Source organism: Hypomesus transpacificus, chromosome 17 (assembly GCF_021917145.1).
Source record: "Hypomesus transpacificus isolate Combined female chromosome 17, fHypTra1, whole genome shotgun sequence".
Lineage (NCBI taxonomy): Eukaryota > Metazoa > Chordata > Actinopteri > Osmeriformes > Osmeridae > Hypomesus > Hypomesus transpacificus.
This window is the reverse complement of record NC_061076.1, coordinates 1,399,030-1,414,672: the sequence shown is the minus strand read 5'-3', so window position 1 is coordinate 1,414,672 and position 15,643 is coordinate 1,399,030. Positions and strand designations below refer to the sequence as shown.

Below are 15,643 nucleotides of genomic sequence, written 5' to 3'. Positions count from 1 at the left end.
AGGAGCCGGGTGAGGAGGGTCGACCACAAGACCCGTCATTATCTCCAGCTCTGCCTGGCCAGAGAGCCAGACACAGGTCTTATCAGCTGCCATTGGAATGATCAGCTCGATCCTCTTGTGCTCAAGCAGAAGTGGAGGGTGACTACACACATCTAGAAGTCAGTACCCCGTCTTTATCTACACACTGGTGTAGAACATAGATATTATGTCCACCCACCCCCCATCCCCCCGCCCGTGTGTCTGTCTCCCACCCCAGCCTCCCCCCCCTCATCCCCCCGCCCGTGTGTCTGTCTCCCACCCCAGCCTCCCCCCTCATCCCCCGGCCCGTGTGTCTGTCTCCCACCCCAGCCTCCCCCCCTCATCCCCCAGCTTGTGCATCTGCCACCCCAGCCTCCCATATGACCTAGCCTCTGTATCTCTCTGCCCCCCCCCCCCCCCACCTCCAGCCTGTAAGTTCCAACAGAAAGAACTCTACTCAGGAATGCCATCTTGTGTTTAACTGATGAGATAACTGTGGCTTGGCCTTACTCCTCGGTCTCTCTCTGTTTCTGTCCTCAACTCTCATCCGTTCATTCTCTGGAGCTACCATCATGACAACCAAATACAGAAGAGAAAACCGAAAACATGCTACTAAAAGGTTAAGCTGAATGTCTTTAGAGCCTTTCCTTTACAAAAAAATACAAAAAAACAAGAAAGTACTGTATCATTATTATTATTATTATTAATTATACTTTTTGATTCCAGAAACAATTGAAGCAGGGTAAACATCCGCTGAATACAGGGGGATGGTAATGACATTGCTACACACATAATTAACTTTAGCTTTCCTCAAAGATCTCTTTAAAACAAAGACTACAGGAGATAGGTGGTAAAGGTTGGATTACAAGATAGAGGTAGCTAAATTACGATGTCACCAACGAGATGCATTGCTAGGTAACACTCTATTCACTGAGAGCTTTGATTCAAAACACTAGTTTAAAGTTGTTCTACATTGACTAGGCGTAGGCATTTAAACCCATAAATACTGAAAGAAAAAAACAAAACAAAAAAGTAACTGTCCTCGTTAAATAGCTAACACAACATAATTCCCTCTTATTAAGACAACTTATTCAATATCCAGTTTCTACATATGTTGTATTGGTACATGCCATGAAATAACCCCATGTGTTCAGTAACAGAGTGTATATGGTTGTCGTAATGATTGATTATCCATCTTCATTGTCCTAGTATACCACTGTAGGTTTTAAACATCCTTCAAAACTGAACTCAAAGAACCTCCCTTTCTCTGGTCTTTTTTTTAGTCGCCTCAAAACATTAACCCTCCTATTGTCCTCGGCTCCCAAATTATACTCAAATCTAAGAAAGTCATACAAAACATTAATCTATGTAGCTTCCTAAAATGACCCTGAATGTTGACATTTGGGGATATTTATAATTATAATTGTCAGTGTCATCGCCTAATGTCTTGGGGTCAATATGACCTGAGATAATACTGATTGGGGCCGTAACAGTCCCTGTAAGGTCCAAACATATCAGGAAGGCCACTTGTGAGAGATTAGACTAAGACCAGCTCTTTTTGTCTATTATTCTTTTGAATTAGTGTATGTTTAGATGACATTGATGTTGTTTATGACTATTTGGTTGGAATCCAAACTTATAGCTGTACCAATGAGCCAAATTTCACCTTTACATTCAAAGATTTTGAGTTATGAGATGTATTTGACCCTGGTCACTGGGACCCAAGAGTAATAGGTATTACTATTTCTTAAGACAATAGGAGGGTTCCAAACTAAATGATTCACAGGTTTATAGACAACCAGTAATCTCTATTCAGAAGTCCGTTGAGACCTCCATGGTTGGGAGGCCCTGCTCTGCTGGTGCAAGCCCCAGATCCTGACCCTGAACATGGACCTGGCTCCCTCTGGAAAAGCCCCTTCACATGGTGGGCTCAACGTCCATGACCAACGGTCACAGATCAATAACCAGAACCCGGTAACCGGGGATGGCTAGATCATCCACCGGAAGCTGGTGACCGGGTTATCAACAGATCAATAAATGGTAACCGGGGATGGATTGAATGTCAATATCAATAGATCGATAACCAGACGCTGGCGATTGGATATGGGATCCGTAACTGTAAGGCTCTTGACAGGTCGGAGGTCAGAGGTCAGTAGTTGCGGAGGTTGAAGAAGCCGACGCTGGTGGGAGACTCCTTGACGGTGACGGTGACCAGGTTGGCGGTGACGTCCGTGACGAACACATGCTCGATGAGGCTGCGAGGGGGCTTCCAGTCCTGTCCGGTCTGGACGGAGATGGACAGGTCCTGAGCCGCCCCGGGATCCTGGTCCGAGTCTGAGCTGCTCTCATCCTCCCCCGTGCTCATCTCGGCCATCTTCCCCAGCTTCCCGTCCTTAGAGGCTGACCTCTCACGCTTCCCGCTTAGGCCCGGGGACTCAGCGGACGGGTTTCTCTCCGCCCAGCCCTGGGTGGTCCTGGAGGTCGGCCTCTCCCCGGGTGTGGCCCCCGGCTCCTCCGCCCCTGGCTGGGTCTTCCTGGCCGTCTGGCCTCCGGGCGTGGCGGGGGCGGGGGCTGGGGCGGGGCTCTGCCCGACAGCAGCCTTACGTGTCGCCGGGCTGGCGGCCGCGACGCGGAGGCTAGAGGCCGGCGCCGTGACGTTGCCGACGGCGGCGGGGTTGTTGGCGTGCGCGGGTTTTAAGACGTTTTGGAGGTTGAGGGGCTGGAGGCTGGTGGGGGTTTTCTGGGGAGAGAACGGGGGGGGTTTCGGACCGGGGACCCTCGTTAGTGGGGTCTGCCCGGGGAGAGCTTGTTTCTTTTGGGTGAGTCCCAAGCTGGGCTGGCCCACACTAGCCTGGGCAGAGCTCCCATTGGTGGATACCAGTTTGTTGCCGTGGAGACTGAGCTGGGCTGCTCCGGGAGATCTGGCGGTGTTGGTCTTCAGGTCCAACCCCGCCCCGCTGCCAGGGTCACACACGGCCTGTTGGAGATCAGAGCCCTTCCTGCTCTGACTGGTCGCGTTGAGGGAGGAAGGGGAGGTGATGGAGGAGAGTGGAGGCGCCGGCGAGGAGGAAGAGAGAGAGCGGGGGGAGCTTGCTGAGTTCAGGGGAGGTTTGACGGCCACTCCAGCATGGGTCACGGGGCCCCTGCTCTGGCCGGACGCCCGGTGGAACCCCATGAAGGTGAAGCTGGGTGGGTGCAGGGACTTTTTGGACCCGCCCCGTAGATCGGTAGAGGGGGAAGTGGGCGAATCTTTGGAAGGGATGGGCTTTAGGACCTTGCGTGCAGCCTTGTTGGGAGGGAAGGCCTTGAGCTGGGGTGGGAGAGGTTTCCTGCCTCTCTTCCTCTGTGGTTCAGGCTTGGCCACCAGGATCTGGGCCTTCTTCTGTGGTACCGGGTGCAGCTCGCGCGCTCGGAGGACCGGCTTGGCCTTGCCGTCACTGGCGTCCGCATCGCCGTCGTCATCATCCTCCGACGAGGAGGAGGAAGAGGAGGAGGAAGAGGAAGAGGAGGATGAAGAGGAGGAAGAGGACGAGGAGGATGAAGAGGAGGTGTTGGACTTGGAAGCCTCGGGTACCGTTTCCTGATTAAAGTGAGAGGAGAATTTATTTTTAGACATATTAAGGGATTTGTTGTTATATTAAGGGATGTTTCTTATCTTCTATTTAGTATCATTTGTTGACTATGTTGCTGGTAAAGGTAAGGACACACATGTCACCAGAGGAGGAGTTAACAGGAATCTCACCACATTTTTCCGCGGTCTTCCCCTGGGTCTCTTCCCTCGCTTCCTGAAGACGATGTCCTTCTCCTGCTCCCTGTCACAAGCAGATCCACTTCATAATGTAACGATGCGTATTCACTCAACTTTCATCCAAACCCGAAGGTACAGCACAGGAGTTTGGGGGGGTATTTTCACCTAGGACTTCTAGCAGTCAAAGCCTCAACCTCAAGGGCTCAGATGGCTGAGCGGTGAGGGAGTTGGGCTTGTAATCAGAAGGTTACCGGATCGATTTCCCGCCGTGCCAAATAACGTTGTGTCCTTGGGCAAGGCACTTCACCCTACTTGCCTCGGGGGGGAATGTCCCTGTACTTACTGTAAGTCGCTCTGGATAAGAGCGTCTGCTAAATGACTAAATGTAATGTAACCACAGACCTATATCCATCCTGGTTTTCTCTTTACAGTAAAACCACAGGTTGTCCTTCATGACGTATCCACAGTCTAGGTTAGAACGAGCCAGATTGGCCTTGTTTTGATCCTGCGTGTCAACAATAACACCTCCTGTAACTCTACTTTTAAAATGTCATTCATTTAACTGATGCCTTCATCCAAAGTGACATACAAATGGTGCAAGTAGACACTACAGCAATGCCCTGGAGTGGTATATCTGTGGTTATGGTTAAGGGATGGCCTGTGTTTACCAGGCACAGCGCAAATACTCTCTGATCTCATATCTGTACGTAGCATCGCCTGTCATCCTGTGCAATGTTGTCATGTCTACACCTTACCTGACTAAACACAGCGGTTGCAAATTCAAGGTCTCCTGGTGACATTAAAAGTCCCCAAATGTTGGTGTGAGAATAGCAGATTAGCTTGATTTATATTCTCGGTTTCTTTTCCGGTTTTCTCATTTCCTATGATAACAGCCTCGACTGCATGTGTAGAACGCTTTATTTAAAACAATCTAAATGTTCCTCTTTTTTTTTTCTTCATTATTTTTCTTTCAGATCTTTAACCTTTTTATGGCAGTGTTTTTCCAGGAGCACAAACTAAACATTTGACCTTTAAATAAACAAGCCTTTGGCGCATGACAAACACAACTCCAACAACACTGACCAGAATGTCAATTGGACTTTCCCACGCGGGCTGTGAAAACGTTCTCCAAAATCTGTTTTCTAAGATTGCCCTAGGGAGCTAAACACTGGAATATCAGCCAGTATAATGTATTAATAATAATAATAATGTGTTCATTTAGCAGACATCCAAGGGGAATTTGAACCTGAAAACATCTTACTCTACCATCGAGCTATACCTATCCCATGCAGTCCTCTCAGCTCTGTTGTGTGAATAGGGTGCTGGGAGGGTTAGGGTGAGTGTGTGTGTGTGTGTGTGTGTGTGTGTGTAAGGGGAGGGGCAGAGGGTCTGTGTGTGTGTATGGGGGGCAGAGAGCATGTGTGTGTGAGAGAGAGGGGGGTGGGGTCATAGAGAGCCGGTGGAGCGTTGCTTTGTCACTCACAGCCCTCCTGGCCCGGCCCCATCTCAATCCAGTGCAGATGCATCCTCCACCCCTTTCTATCCCTTCCTCTAACATGCATCCTTCTTCCTGATATGCCTCAGGGTTTCCCGCACCACTTTTCAGTTAAGGTGGCCGCCCCCCCCGCCCCCCGTTCTGACAGAAAATCCCACCCTACCACCTTAACTAACACATTTTCCGTGGGAATCCCTGTGCCTCCTGGGTTTCTTACCCAGAAGGCTTAATACGTCAAGCAAAAAGCATATGTCCCTCTTCTATACTTTTATATGTTCTTCTTTACTAACCTTCGGGGGCGTCTCAATGCTAATGTAGCATTCCTTACCCTCTGTTCCTCTAAAAGTGCATCCTTTCTTTAAAAGAAGCAGCATTGATTCTACTAGCATATATCCTTCCTTCCTTCCTTTATAACAGACACTACAGAACTGGGTGACTGCATCAGTAGCAAACTGTGACACCAACCTTTTAAAATCAGGCCTGAACTTAAGATGCCACCATCACAAAGATCCCAGTACCCCATATCTCACATTTGAGAGAGAAACTCAAAACAATACCACTTCCTATGACAGAATGGTGCGTTTCACTCTTAACAACCATCCATTTCGACATGCTTCCCTTCACCCAGCCTTCCTTACTCACCTCTTGTTGAAGGCAGACATCAGTCTGGGATCCAGAATGTTCTCTTGAGGCTCCCAGCTATTGTGCCTGAAACAATGAGGGGCAGCTTTTAGTCAACACAACACAAACTCCCACTGCTCAAAACCCTGGGTTATTTAGTTCGAAAATCCACCCCCTCCTTTTCCTCAATCTCTATTCACCTTATATGACCTACGGTGAAAAACAGCGTTGACGAAGGAAACGTAGAAAAAAAATTGGAGACTAACCCCGGAGACTAACCCTAACCCCTAGGCCAGGTGTTAAAATTGCCCTTTCTCTGGAGCATGTTTTGGGTGATGTAACTATGAGCTAAAATCATGTTTATGTCTGTGGTTGTCTCTGATATGTCCCCTCTCTGCAAGCACTGTGGGATGTGAGAAGGAAATACTGAACTTTTTGTGGGTGGGGGGGAATCTATGAACTGGTTGTTGTGAAAGACAACCTGTTGTTCTAGAACTGACTAAAGGTGGTTAGCTGAGACAATCAACTCCCAGTGAACAGAAAGGAGGTGAGCTGAGCAGAGAGGAGGAGGAGGTGAACAGAGCAGAGAGGAGGAGGTGAGCAGAGCAGAGAGGAGGAGGTGAGCAGAGCAGAGAGGAGGAGGTGAGCAGAGCAGAGAGGAGGAGGTGAGCAGAGCAGAGAGGAGGTGAGCAGAGCAGAGAGGAGGAGGTGAACAGAGCAGAGAGGAGGAGGAGGTGAGCAGAGCAGAGAGGAGGAGGTGAGCAGAGCAGAGAGGAGGAGGTGAGCAGAGCAGAGAGGAGGAGGTGAGCAGAGCAGAGAGGAGGTGAGCAGAGCAGAGAGGAGGTGAGCAGAGCAGAGAGGAGGAGGTGAACAGAGCAGAGAGGAGGAGGAGGTGAGCAGAGCAGAGAGGAGGTGAACAGAGCAGAGAGGAGGAGGTGAGCAGAGCAGAGAGGAGGAGGTGAGCAGAGCAGAGAGGAGGAGGTGAACAGAGCAGAGAGGAGGAGGTGAACAGAGCAGACAGGAGGAGGTGAGCAGAGCAGAGAGGAGGAGGTGAACAGAGCAGAGAGGAGGAGGAGGAGGTGAACAGAGCAGAGAGGGGGAGGTGAGCAGAGTGAGGAGGCCAAGCAGAGGAGGGGAAAGATAAGACAACGGGCAAAAACAACAGTTGAGAAAACCACATGTAGCCTAGGAGCCATGTTGCCTGGTTACTGAGGTGCCATCTGATGCCAGGTTACTGAGGAGGCGAGGAAAGGAAACCAAAACTGACGGGTACCAAAAAATCTCCACAGTTCATGGAAGAAGAAGCTTTGCCTGATAATGATTCTCTTTTTCAAACGTGAAGGCCTATTTGCTTAAAAAAAAAGACAAAAATTGGCTTGGGTTTCAAACTGAAGACAACAACTGAAAATCTGTACGTAACCCAACGCATAACAAGGTATCATCTAGTCATAACCAACTACTTTCTATAATTGATGGTTTCGGCGTTGCTTAGACCACAAATTGTTGGGCCTGATTTCTCACCCATGACCATGCGATCTGTAGTGAAAAGACGGCACTGCGAGATACCGGAGTTAAACAAGGGTAGAACCCCAGGAATGATTGACATACATAAGGCTCATTGGTGACGGTATTAACGGCAACAATGTAACAGCATCGAAGACCTGAGCAATTCAAGTGAGGACGCGCGTGTCAGGGGGGTTAAGGCAGATGGCACCCGAACACACCAGAACGACTACAATGCTCTGCGGGGCAACAGTCATATCCAAAGAAAACGTTGAAACAATATAATCACACGTTTCAAAACAACACTGAAAAACAGCAATCGACGTTAAAATTGCCACAGTGGAGCCGGAGCTTTCTTAAAGTTTTAACAACTTGCTGTGAAAAACTACAAACGAAGCTACCGTTGATAAAAGACAACGAATTGTAAGTATGTGCACAAAAATAAATAATTACAAATATAACGCACAAGAAGACGTTGGTAGTGGGGTGGGGGAAAAAACTGTTGATAAACTTAATAGCCTATGCCTGGGTTCGAATTGATAAAAACCGGAGTCTCAGAACAAAAGCCAACTGGCGTAAAAACACGAGATATACCTACTATGTACTCAAGAGATTTGTGGATAAATCATTTAGTCATAAAACAAAACCAGCATAAAATGTTTAACCACAATACTACGATATTTTGAAAAGCAACAAGCGACATGCTGTTGTTGTTGTTTTCATTGTTTGAGGCTCGCGCAACTGCAGCTGCAGCAGTACCGCCGCTCGCGCAGTCTTACTTACTTGGATGACCATCCCCTCCACTTCACCAGAAACTCCAACTTTCCCTGCGGAAATAGACATTAGAAACGTTACCGAACCGCGTAGGAAAAGCGACGATCTTAATGGCAATGTTACGCTAGATAGTATCCAACCTTTCTCATTCGTTTGTTCAGGATGCATTCGGCATCGAAGACCTGTTCTCCCACAGCACTCAACTCCTCCATGACTGCCTGTCGCCTTCTATAGACTCTTTCATGAGAGAAGAATAGAGGGTGAAACGGGAAACGCGTTTTCCAAACGTGTCCCTTCACAGTTACCGTCCTTGTGAATTTTGCATTCACCAACTTACTCTGACCATAGGTCTACGACACCACCCTCCCACAGCCGACCCCTCCCCGCTCTCTCACACACGTACAAACTGCAACAGTAGCCTATTTTATTTTTTGCCACGCGAAGTTGTTACGAGTCTAGATATCTAATTAGTTTCTGGTGCAAATGGAATTCAATTGTGTCATGACCAAACATGTTTACATTCTCTTATAAGTATGACATTCTAAATTATGACATTATTACAAAGTGTATTACATGTATTACATTGGAAAACAATGTATTCATAAGTTATTGGCCTCAACATAAAGGGCCTACTTTCAAGTTGATCGAAAATACAAATGACTATTGTTAATTCGTACGTTGTTGTAGTGAAAAGAAAGAACATGCTGTTCTTTGAGAAAAACACAACATCTCAATATATACTTTGTCACATCACTTCAGACACAAACATTGAGTCATCATTAAATTCAATTTACACATGTATTTTTGTTGTGGTCTTTATTATCATATAGAAAGAAAGAAAACATCTTCATAATTAGAGTTACATTCATTAGAGAATGATAATCATAAATTCCATGAAGGCCCCCCTTTAGCTCCCCCCCACTTCCCCCACCCCCCACTTCCCCCACCCCCCCTTACCCCACCACCACCTTTCTTCCTTGACATTTTTAGAGCCTTAAACAAGGTGAACAACTACAACTGCTAGTTTCCCAGGGTGCATTGTGTCTGTTTCCCAGGGTGCATTGTGTCTGTTCTCATGCAGATGGGGAACTGTGATACCAGATCTCTGTGGAACGTGTCTCAGCTTACAGCAAGCTAACAGCCCGGCCTAGTCAGGAACCTGCTGTACATGTCTACTTCTCCTCGTCCCCTTGTCCAAATCCCATGTCCCCTTTCCTCCTCTTCCAGTTGTCCCCTTGTCTCCTTCTCCCTTCATCCGTGGGCCTTCGTCCCCCAACAGTGATGCGAATGCACATTCAGTTTGGTGTTCATAAAGATGTTTGCTTAATTTCTGTCTCCTTCTCATGGTGATGCAGTTCCTCCTCAGTCCTGAAACAGAGAAAATTAGTCAGTCAGTCAGTCAGTCAGTCAGGCAGTCCAATTTTCCCTCATTTACTGAATCACATTGTATGCACACTTTCTGTACTGCTTCAGCGCATATGAGTGCAGAAGGTGTGCGTATTGTAAGCTGGTTTCACAGAATACATTTGCACCTCTCAGCCGTGTGAGGAATGATTAAGGAGTGTGCGTAGCGCCCGTGTCTGCAGTAGTCAACACCATCTGTAGATCTGCACAAGTGTTAGCTGATTAGGCCAACATCACCATATCCCAGCCAGTCCCAGTCATTGCTCTCTCATTACCTCCGCTAACATAGCTAGCCAGCAGAGAGAGAGAGAGAAAGAGAGAGAGAGGGAGAGAGAAGAAGAAAGAGCGAGAGACAGAGGGAGAGGGGGGAAGAGAGAGAGACAGAGGGAGAGAAAAGAGAGAGACAGAGGGAGAGAAAAGAGAGAGAGAGGAAGAGAGAGAGACACAGGGAGAGAAAAGAGAGACAGAGGGAAAGAAAGGAAGAGAGAGAGACACAGGGAGAAGAAGAGAGAGAGAGACCGAGGGAGAGAAAAGAGAGACAGAGGGAGAGAGAAGAAGACAGAGAAGAAGAGAGACATGAGAAGAGAGAGAGAGACGGAGGGAAAGAGAACAACATTGAGAGACAAAGAAAGAGAGGCTATGATACTCACTTGCGCTTGTCGTTGTTGCTGTAGAGGCGGACGGACATCGCAGCAATGAAGACCACCACCAGGAACCCCGCCACAGCAGACAGACCAGTGAAAACTTGGGCCAGGATGTTCACATCAAGCTGCTCTGAAATAGATAGATCAGAGAGGGATGAATAGATGGGTAGGTAGGCAGTCCCTGCCACCTCTTGATCTAGGTGGAGGCACACAGTCGTTACTGCAGTTGTATCTTCCTTAACAACGTTCCCGTTTCCTGGGTCTTTTCTAAATGATTGAATGCTGATGTTTGTTTTTATGTTGCTGCAGGCCTGTTATTGTTTACCACGTCAATGTTGGCTTAATGGACTATGAGCCTTTGCGATGGCGAAACCGCCCTTATCGTAAAACGATTAATGTCAATCGATTGATATAGCGAGATAGATAGAGATATGATAGAGAGATAGAGCTAGATAGAGAGATGCATAGAGATAGAGAGATGTATAGAGAGATAGAAACAGTATGCAGAAAAGGACACAGAGGGAAAGCAAACTCACCCTGGATCTCGGAGGCCAACATGTGTCTGGTGTTGTCTAGGTGCCCATCGTTGACCTCAGGATTTATCCCCAGGATGTGACACATCAGTGGGTAGATGTTGACCGTCTCGAAGGGCCCGACCTCCAGGTTCCTCTGGAAGGCAGGTCCCACAGCCCTGAAAAAAGGCTTCATGTCCATCTCCTCGTTGTCAAAGCCATGCTCTCCGTTGTGGAACTGCACTGGGAGGTACTGGAGGGATAAACGGTGGGTGATGGTCATTGATTCAAAGCATTTGACTGCAGATCAAGAAGTCGCAGATTCGAATCCCGCCCGTACATCGCTTTGGATTAATGTGTCTGAATGAAATGTGTATGTCTTTAAATGTGTCAGAAGCAACTCAGTCTTTGTCTTTAGTCAGACATAATCGGTGAGCTTTCCTGGGGTCACATTTTTGAGAGGGCTGCATGTGAATTCCACCTCCCCTCCCTGCTATTATCTCTTCCTCCCAACAGAGGGGGCTGTAGGCTAACTTGTGGAGGAGTCGTTTAGACAACGCCAGCAGAGAATTTCAGTGTTCTTCACTGTTTAACAGACATTGCTCACATAAAGCACATAGAAAAATCGACATACACAGCATAATGTTATGTTTACTGTTATTTAGCATTTCTATGGACTTTACCTAGCCTTTGATGAAACTGAGAGCACTTTTCCAACACTGAGGCCATGAAATACAGATAACAGACCGATATAAGAGATACTCGACAAGAGATACCAGACAAGAGATACCAGACAAGAGATATCAGCGAGTATTAAAAGAACAGATATCTCTGTGATGCTGTAACCAGTGGGGTTCTTCTGAGGAAATGTTTTCTATGTTCATTACAGTAAACTGCTTGGATTGTTCTCTGAAGACAAAGCAAGGCACATCAAAGAAGACTTATTATTCTAAACAATCTGTCTTCAAGCATGGAGGGGACTTTTGAAGCTACAAAACAAATACAATTGTATTCGTGTAGCCCTTTTGTACAAGCAATATCAAGCATATGCCCTCGTTTCTTGACTCCTTGACCATTAGAATACCGTCAGGACTTCCGATCCTTGATATTACCACTGTCGTTTCTGAATGCACTATTTGTGTGTCGCTTTGGATGAAAGTGTTCGACGTATCGATACCATGTCAAATGTAACGTCGATTCTCAGACCAGTGTGGAGGGAATGTGTCTCGTGTGCACTTCAGTGAAGCTTCAGAACAGGATTGAATGTAATTGCTAATGTAGAATTTGAACACCCAGAGAGGATTCTGGTCGGATCTGTTCCCTGTGTCTGGGCTGGTCTAGGGGAGGCCCTAATACACTTGATTAAAACTGTAATGTATTAGGATTAGAATTTAATGCCTTGTTTCCGCTCTGAAAGATTCCATTTTCTCCATCGCTACAAGCCAAATTAACTTGGTAATTTTTCCAATATAATCCTGGGTCCGGTGGAAAATGTCACGCTGGGTTTTCGGAATATTTAGGATTTGAGCTGGCTGTTTTAAACCCTTTCAGGACAGGTCGTTGTTGTGATCTATCAAACTAGTATTCATATAGGTTGCTAAGCATAAATCCATCCATACATCCACCCACTAATTCATCCACCCACCAACCTACCCCATTGATGACGTATCCAGGGTCGGAGAAGAGGATGATGGGAAGGATGCGATTGTTGTTGGAGAAGTGCAACCTCTGGGGCAGGTCCTCCTTGGTGTAGACGTGGAGGTGCGGGTGGGCCCCCTTCAGGGCGGAGTACACCTTGTCCAGACGGCCCTCCTTAGGCAGCAGCATGCCCGAGGGCCCAAAGTCCACCAGGTGGAAGGAGAGGTCACTGAAGGAGAAGCCAGGGATCTTGGAGAGCACGATCTCCTTCACCAGGCCGTTCCTGTACACGTTGCTCATGCCGTGGTCGGCCGTGATGATGATGTTGAGGCGCTCCGCCACGCCGTGGCGCTGCGCTGAGCTGCGGATGTACCCGACTGTGCGGTCCACCTGCTTCACCATCTCCTGCCGCTCGGGAGAGTCCGGCCCGTATCTGTGTCCAGTGCCGTCCGGTTCTCCGAAGTACAGCGAGACGAAGTCCAGGTCCATGTCCCCGAACCAGTCGCCCATGACCTTGTCCACGTTCCGCCGCCACAGCGTCTCGTTCTTGTAGTTATAGAAACCGGGTTCCACGTCCGTCGCCATGGCGCGCTCGCCCTGGTAGGAGGAAGCGGTGCCCGGGAAGTGGAGGGAACCTGCTTTCAGACCCTGGAGGAGAGAGAGAACACACACACACACACGATGTGTAAATACACATAGCAAATAGAGTATGCATACACACGCTCACACAAACACAGGTAGCCTGTGTAAATACACACAACAAACGCAGTGGGAACACACACACACACAGTGCTGTGCTGTTCGGACCTGTCTCTGGGCTGTGATCCAGATAGGTAACGTCCCGTTGTCCCACCATTCATTCACAAACTGAGTCTGGTAGTACGGCTTCTTCTCCTTGGTCGTGGTGTTGAACCACATGTTGTGGATCACACCATGGTTCTCTACGTAGCGACCTGCACACACACAGGAAATAGGAATCATAAGAACTGTGCACCTTTTATTGTCAAGGCAACGTCAAGCTGCACATGTGGCTCTCTAGTGGTCAGCGAGGGTAATGCAGGTGGGCTGCCAAACCAATGAAAATGAAAATGTTACAAATTCACTATGCACCCATTACTTCCGGAAATATTGCACAACGCAGGTCTACAACTTCCGGTAGCTAGCAGTTACGTTAAAGCGTCAAAGCACAAGTTTAACTAATCAGCAACCGAAGTGTTTAGGAAAAACAAGATTTGTCACTATAGTTAATTACATTGCACAGCATGAACACAGTCTGTTTACATACAGTATCCCGCAAAGTCAAACAGCTCACACACACACACACACACACACACACACACACACACACACACACACACACACACACACACACACTGCTAGCATAGTCCACATGCTAGCCTTCACCCTGCAATGCATTTTTAACAGGAACGTTTAAAAAACTCCCGGTGCCATATAGACCCAGGTGTTTTATCAAATAAACCATATATGTAGAAACAATGAACCATTATTAGGAACTTTCACCAGAAACTGAAAGGTTATTTCAGTGGGTTATCGTACAGGTCTCATGAGAAACCTTTCAGTCAACCCCAGCTTGCTCATTATTCATTAAAAAAACCTTCCGGAACGCCAACACACTCATTATTCATAGTCTCGCTCGCTCACGTTAAAAATTCTATCAATTTCCAGGGCATTCTGAGTGTGGCTCGTTTCTGGACAAGGTCTTAAGACTAGCATCGCAGATTAGAGGAATTTAATTTCAAGGAAGTTAAATTTCTTTTTAAAGCGCTGTGTGATGATTTGTGAGCCTTTAATAAATAAATAAAAGTGAATTCCCCAGTTAACCCCTCCTGTGTTAATGGTCTTAGGTCTGAGAAGGCTGTTGGATGACATTGAATTTGTGCTAATGCCATTTTTCCTCTAAGGTGGTATTTACTACCTCTGTGGTTCTCTTTCTTCCTCTATGGTTTTCTTACTTCTTCTGTGGAGATCTCACTTCCTTTATGGAATGGGTAGAGAATGGCATTGCTCAGATTATAATTGACTGCAAGAGGTTGCATGTTTGTCACTTTTAATGAGAGTCTGCTAAACAAAAATAGTTTCATTCACAAAGCAGGGTTGAACCCAGACCATCCTCAGGTCAAAGGTCAAAGACTGTGGGCTGTCGTCCCACTCATTTTCTCTAGGAAGTGTAAGTGTAGAGAGCCCCAGAGTAAGGTCCATCCACCTGGGTTTCCTACAGGAGCGAACTCAAGGATATTCTCATGCTATGAATGTTCATGTGTGATCCCAGCAATGTCAGTGGGGCTACTTCACCACCAGGGCTTGTGGAGCAATAGTGAGTGCTTGCCTGCCTGCCTGCCTGTGTCTGTCTGTCTGCCTATCTGTTTGTCTGTCTGTCTGCCTATCTGTTTGTTTGTCTGTCTTTCTGTCCTGTCTGTCTGCCTGCCTGCCTGCCTGCCTGCCTGCCTGTCTGTCTGTCTGTCTGTCTGTCTGTCTGTCTGTCTGTCTGTCTGTCTGTCTGCCTGCCTGTCTGTTTGTCATTACCTGTGAGCAGGGTGAAGTGTGTGGGGCTGGTGATGGTGAAAAATGGTGGCGTCACATAGTGGGCCTTCACGCCGTCTATCGCCATGGCGTCCAGGTTGGGCGTGTCCACGTCGCGGTCGTAGTCCCATCTGAAGCCGTCGAAGGAGATCAGCAAGACCTTGTGCTGGCCGCTGGGTCTGGACAGGCTGAGGGGGGCTCCGCTGCAGACGTGGCCCAGCAGCAGGCTCAGAGCCACGGGGAGCCACATGGGGATAGACCCCCTCATGGAGCCCTTCCTGGTTCTCTCCACTATGCTGTTCAGTGCCGTGTAGAAGACACAACTTAGACTTTACCAGGACTATCCTCTGACTATAATTGACCTTTTCTATCTATCTTTCTCTGTCTCTCTGTCTCTCTCTCTCTCTGTCAGTTAAAAGTCAGACAGTACTGTTGAGTATGAATCGACTGTACTCTGAGACAACACTGTGATTCCAGACGATGCAGTTCAGTCCAGCAGTGAAAGTAAGTCCTGCGGAATCTTCCAGACCATCTTGTGTTCTGGTCGAGAGCAGCGTCTGGATGATTCCCTCTGGTTCACCCAATCAGCAGTGGCTCCTCCCCCTCTGCCATCCCACTCAGGCACGCCAGGACAAACACAGTATGAACAAAGGTCCATATAACTCTGATAATCTAATCGCTCCATCTGGTTGATTAGACAAGACTTTCTGTCAGCACATGGTCAAACATGGCTCGACGCACCTGA

At 47.7% G+C, this 15,643-nt stretch overlaps 2 protein-coding genes across 3 annotated transcripts; both read right to left on the bottom strand.

Moving 5' to 3' along the window:
• Positions 1 to 429: 429 nt before the first annotated feature.
• Positions 430 to 8,597, bottom strand: cbx2 (chromobox homolog 2 (Drosophila Pc class)). 2 transcript variants are annotated; one of them, XM_047038876.1, is made up of 5 exons: positions 8,300 to 8,597; positions 8,169 to 8,212; positions 5,904 to 5,969; positions 3,761 to 3,830; positions 430 to 3,598 (listed from the first exon to the last, which is right to left on the bottom strand). In XM_047038876.1, the coding sequence occupies exons 1-5, from the start codon at positions 8,369 to 8,371 to the stop codon at positions 2,168 to 2,170; spliced, it is 1,683 nt and encodes a 560-aa protein (XP_046894832.1). In that variant the 5' UTR covers positions 8,372 to 8,597; the 3' UTR covers positions 430 to 2,167. The 2 variants fall into 2 exon arrangements, with proteins under 2 accessions (XP_046894832.1, XP_046894833.1); XM_047038877.1 differs by lacking the exons at positions 8,169 to 8,212; positions 8,300 to 8,597 and adding an exon at positions 6,083 to 6,489.
• Positions 8,598 to 9,130: 533 nt separating this feature from the next.
• Positions 9,131 to 15,149, bottom strand: LOC124479788 (ectonucleotide pyrophosphatase/phosphodiesterase family member 7-like). The gene is made up of 6 exons (XM_047038697.1): positions 14,902 to 15,149; positions 13,165 to 13,310; positions 12,373 to 13,005; positions 10,736 to 10,972; positions 10,214 to 10,332; positions 9,131 to 9,527 (listed from the first exon to the last, which is right to left on the bottom strand). Exons 1-6 carry the CDS (start codon positions 15,146 to 15,148, stop codon positions 9,467 to 9,469), a joined length of 1,443 nt encoding a protein of 480 aa, XP_046894653.1. The 5' UTR covers position 15,149; the 3' UTR covers positions 9,131 to 9,466.
• Positions 15,150 to 15,643: the final 494 nt, after the last annotated feature.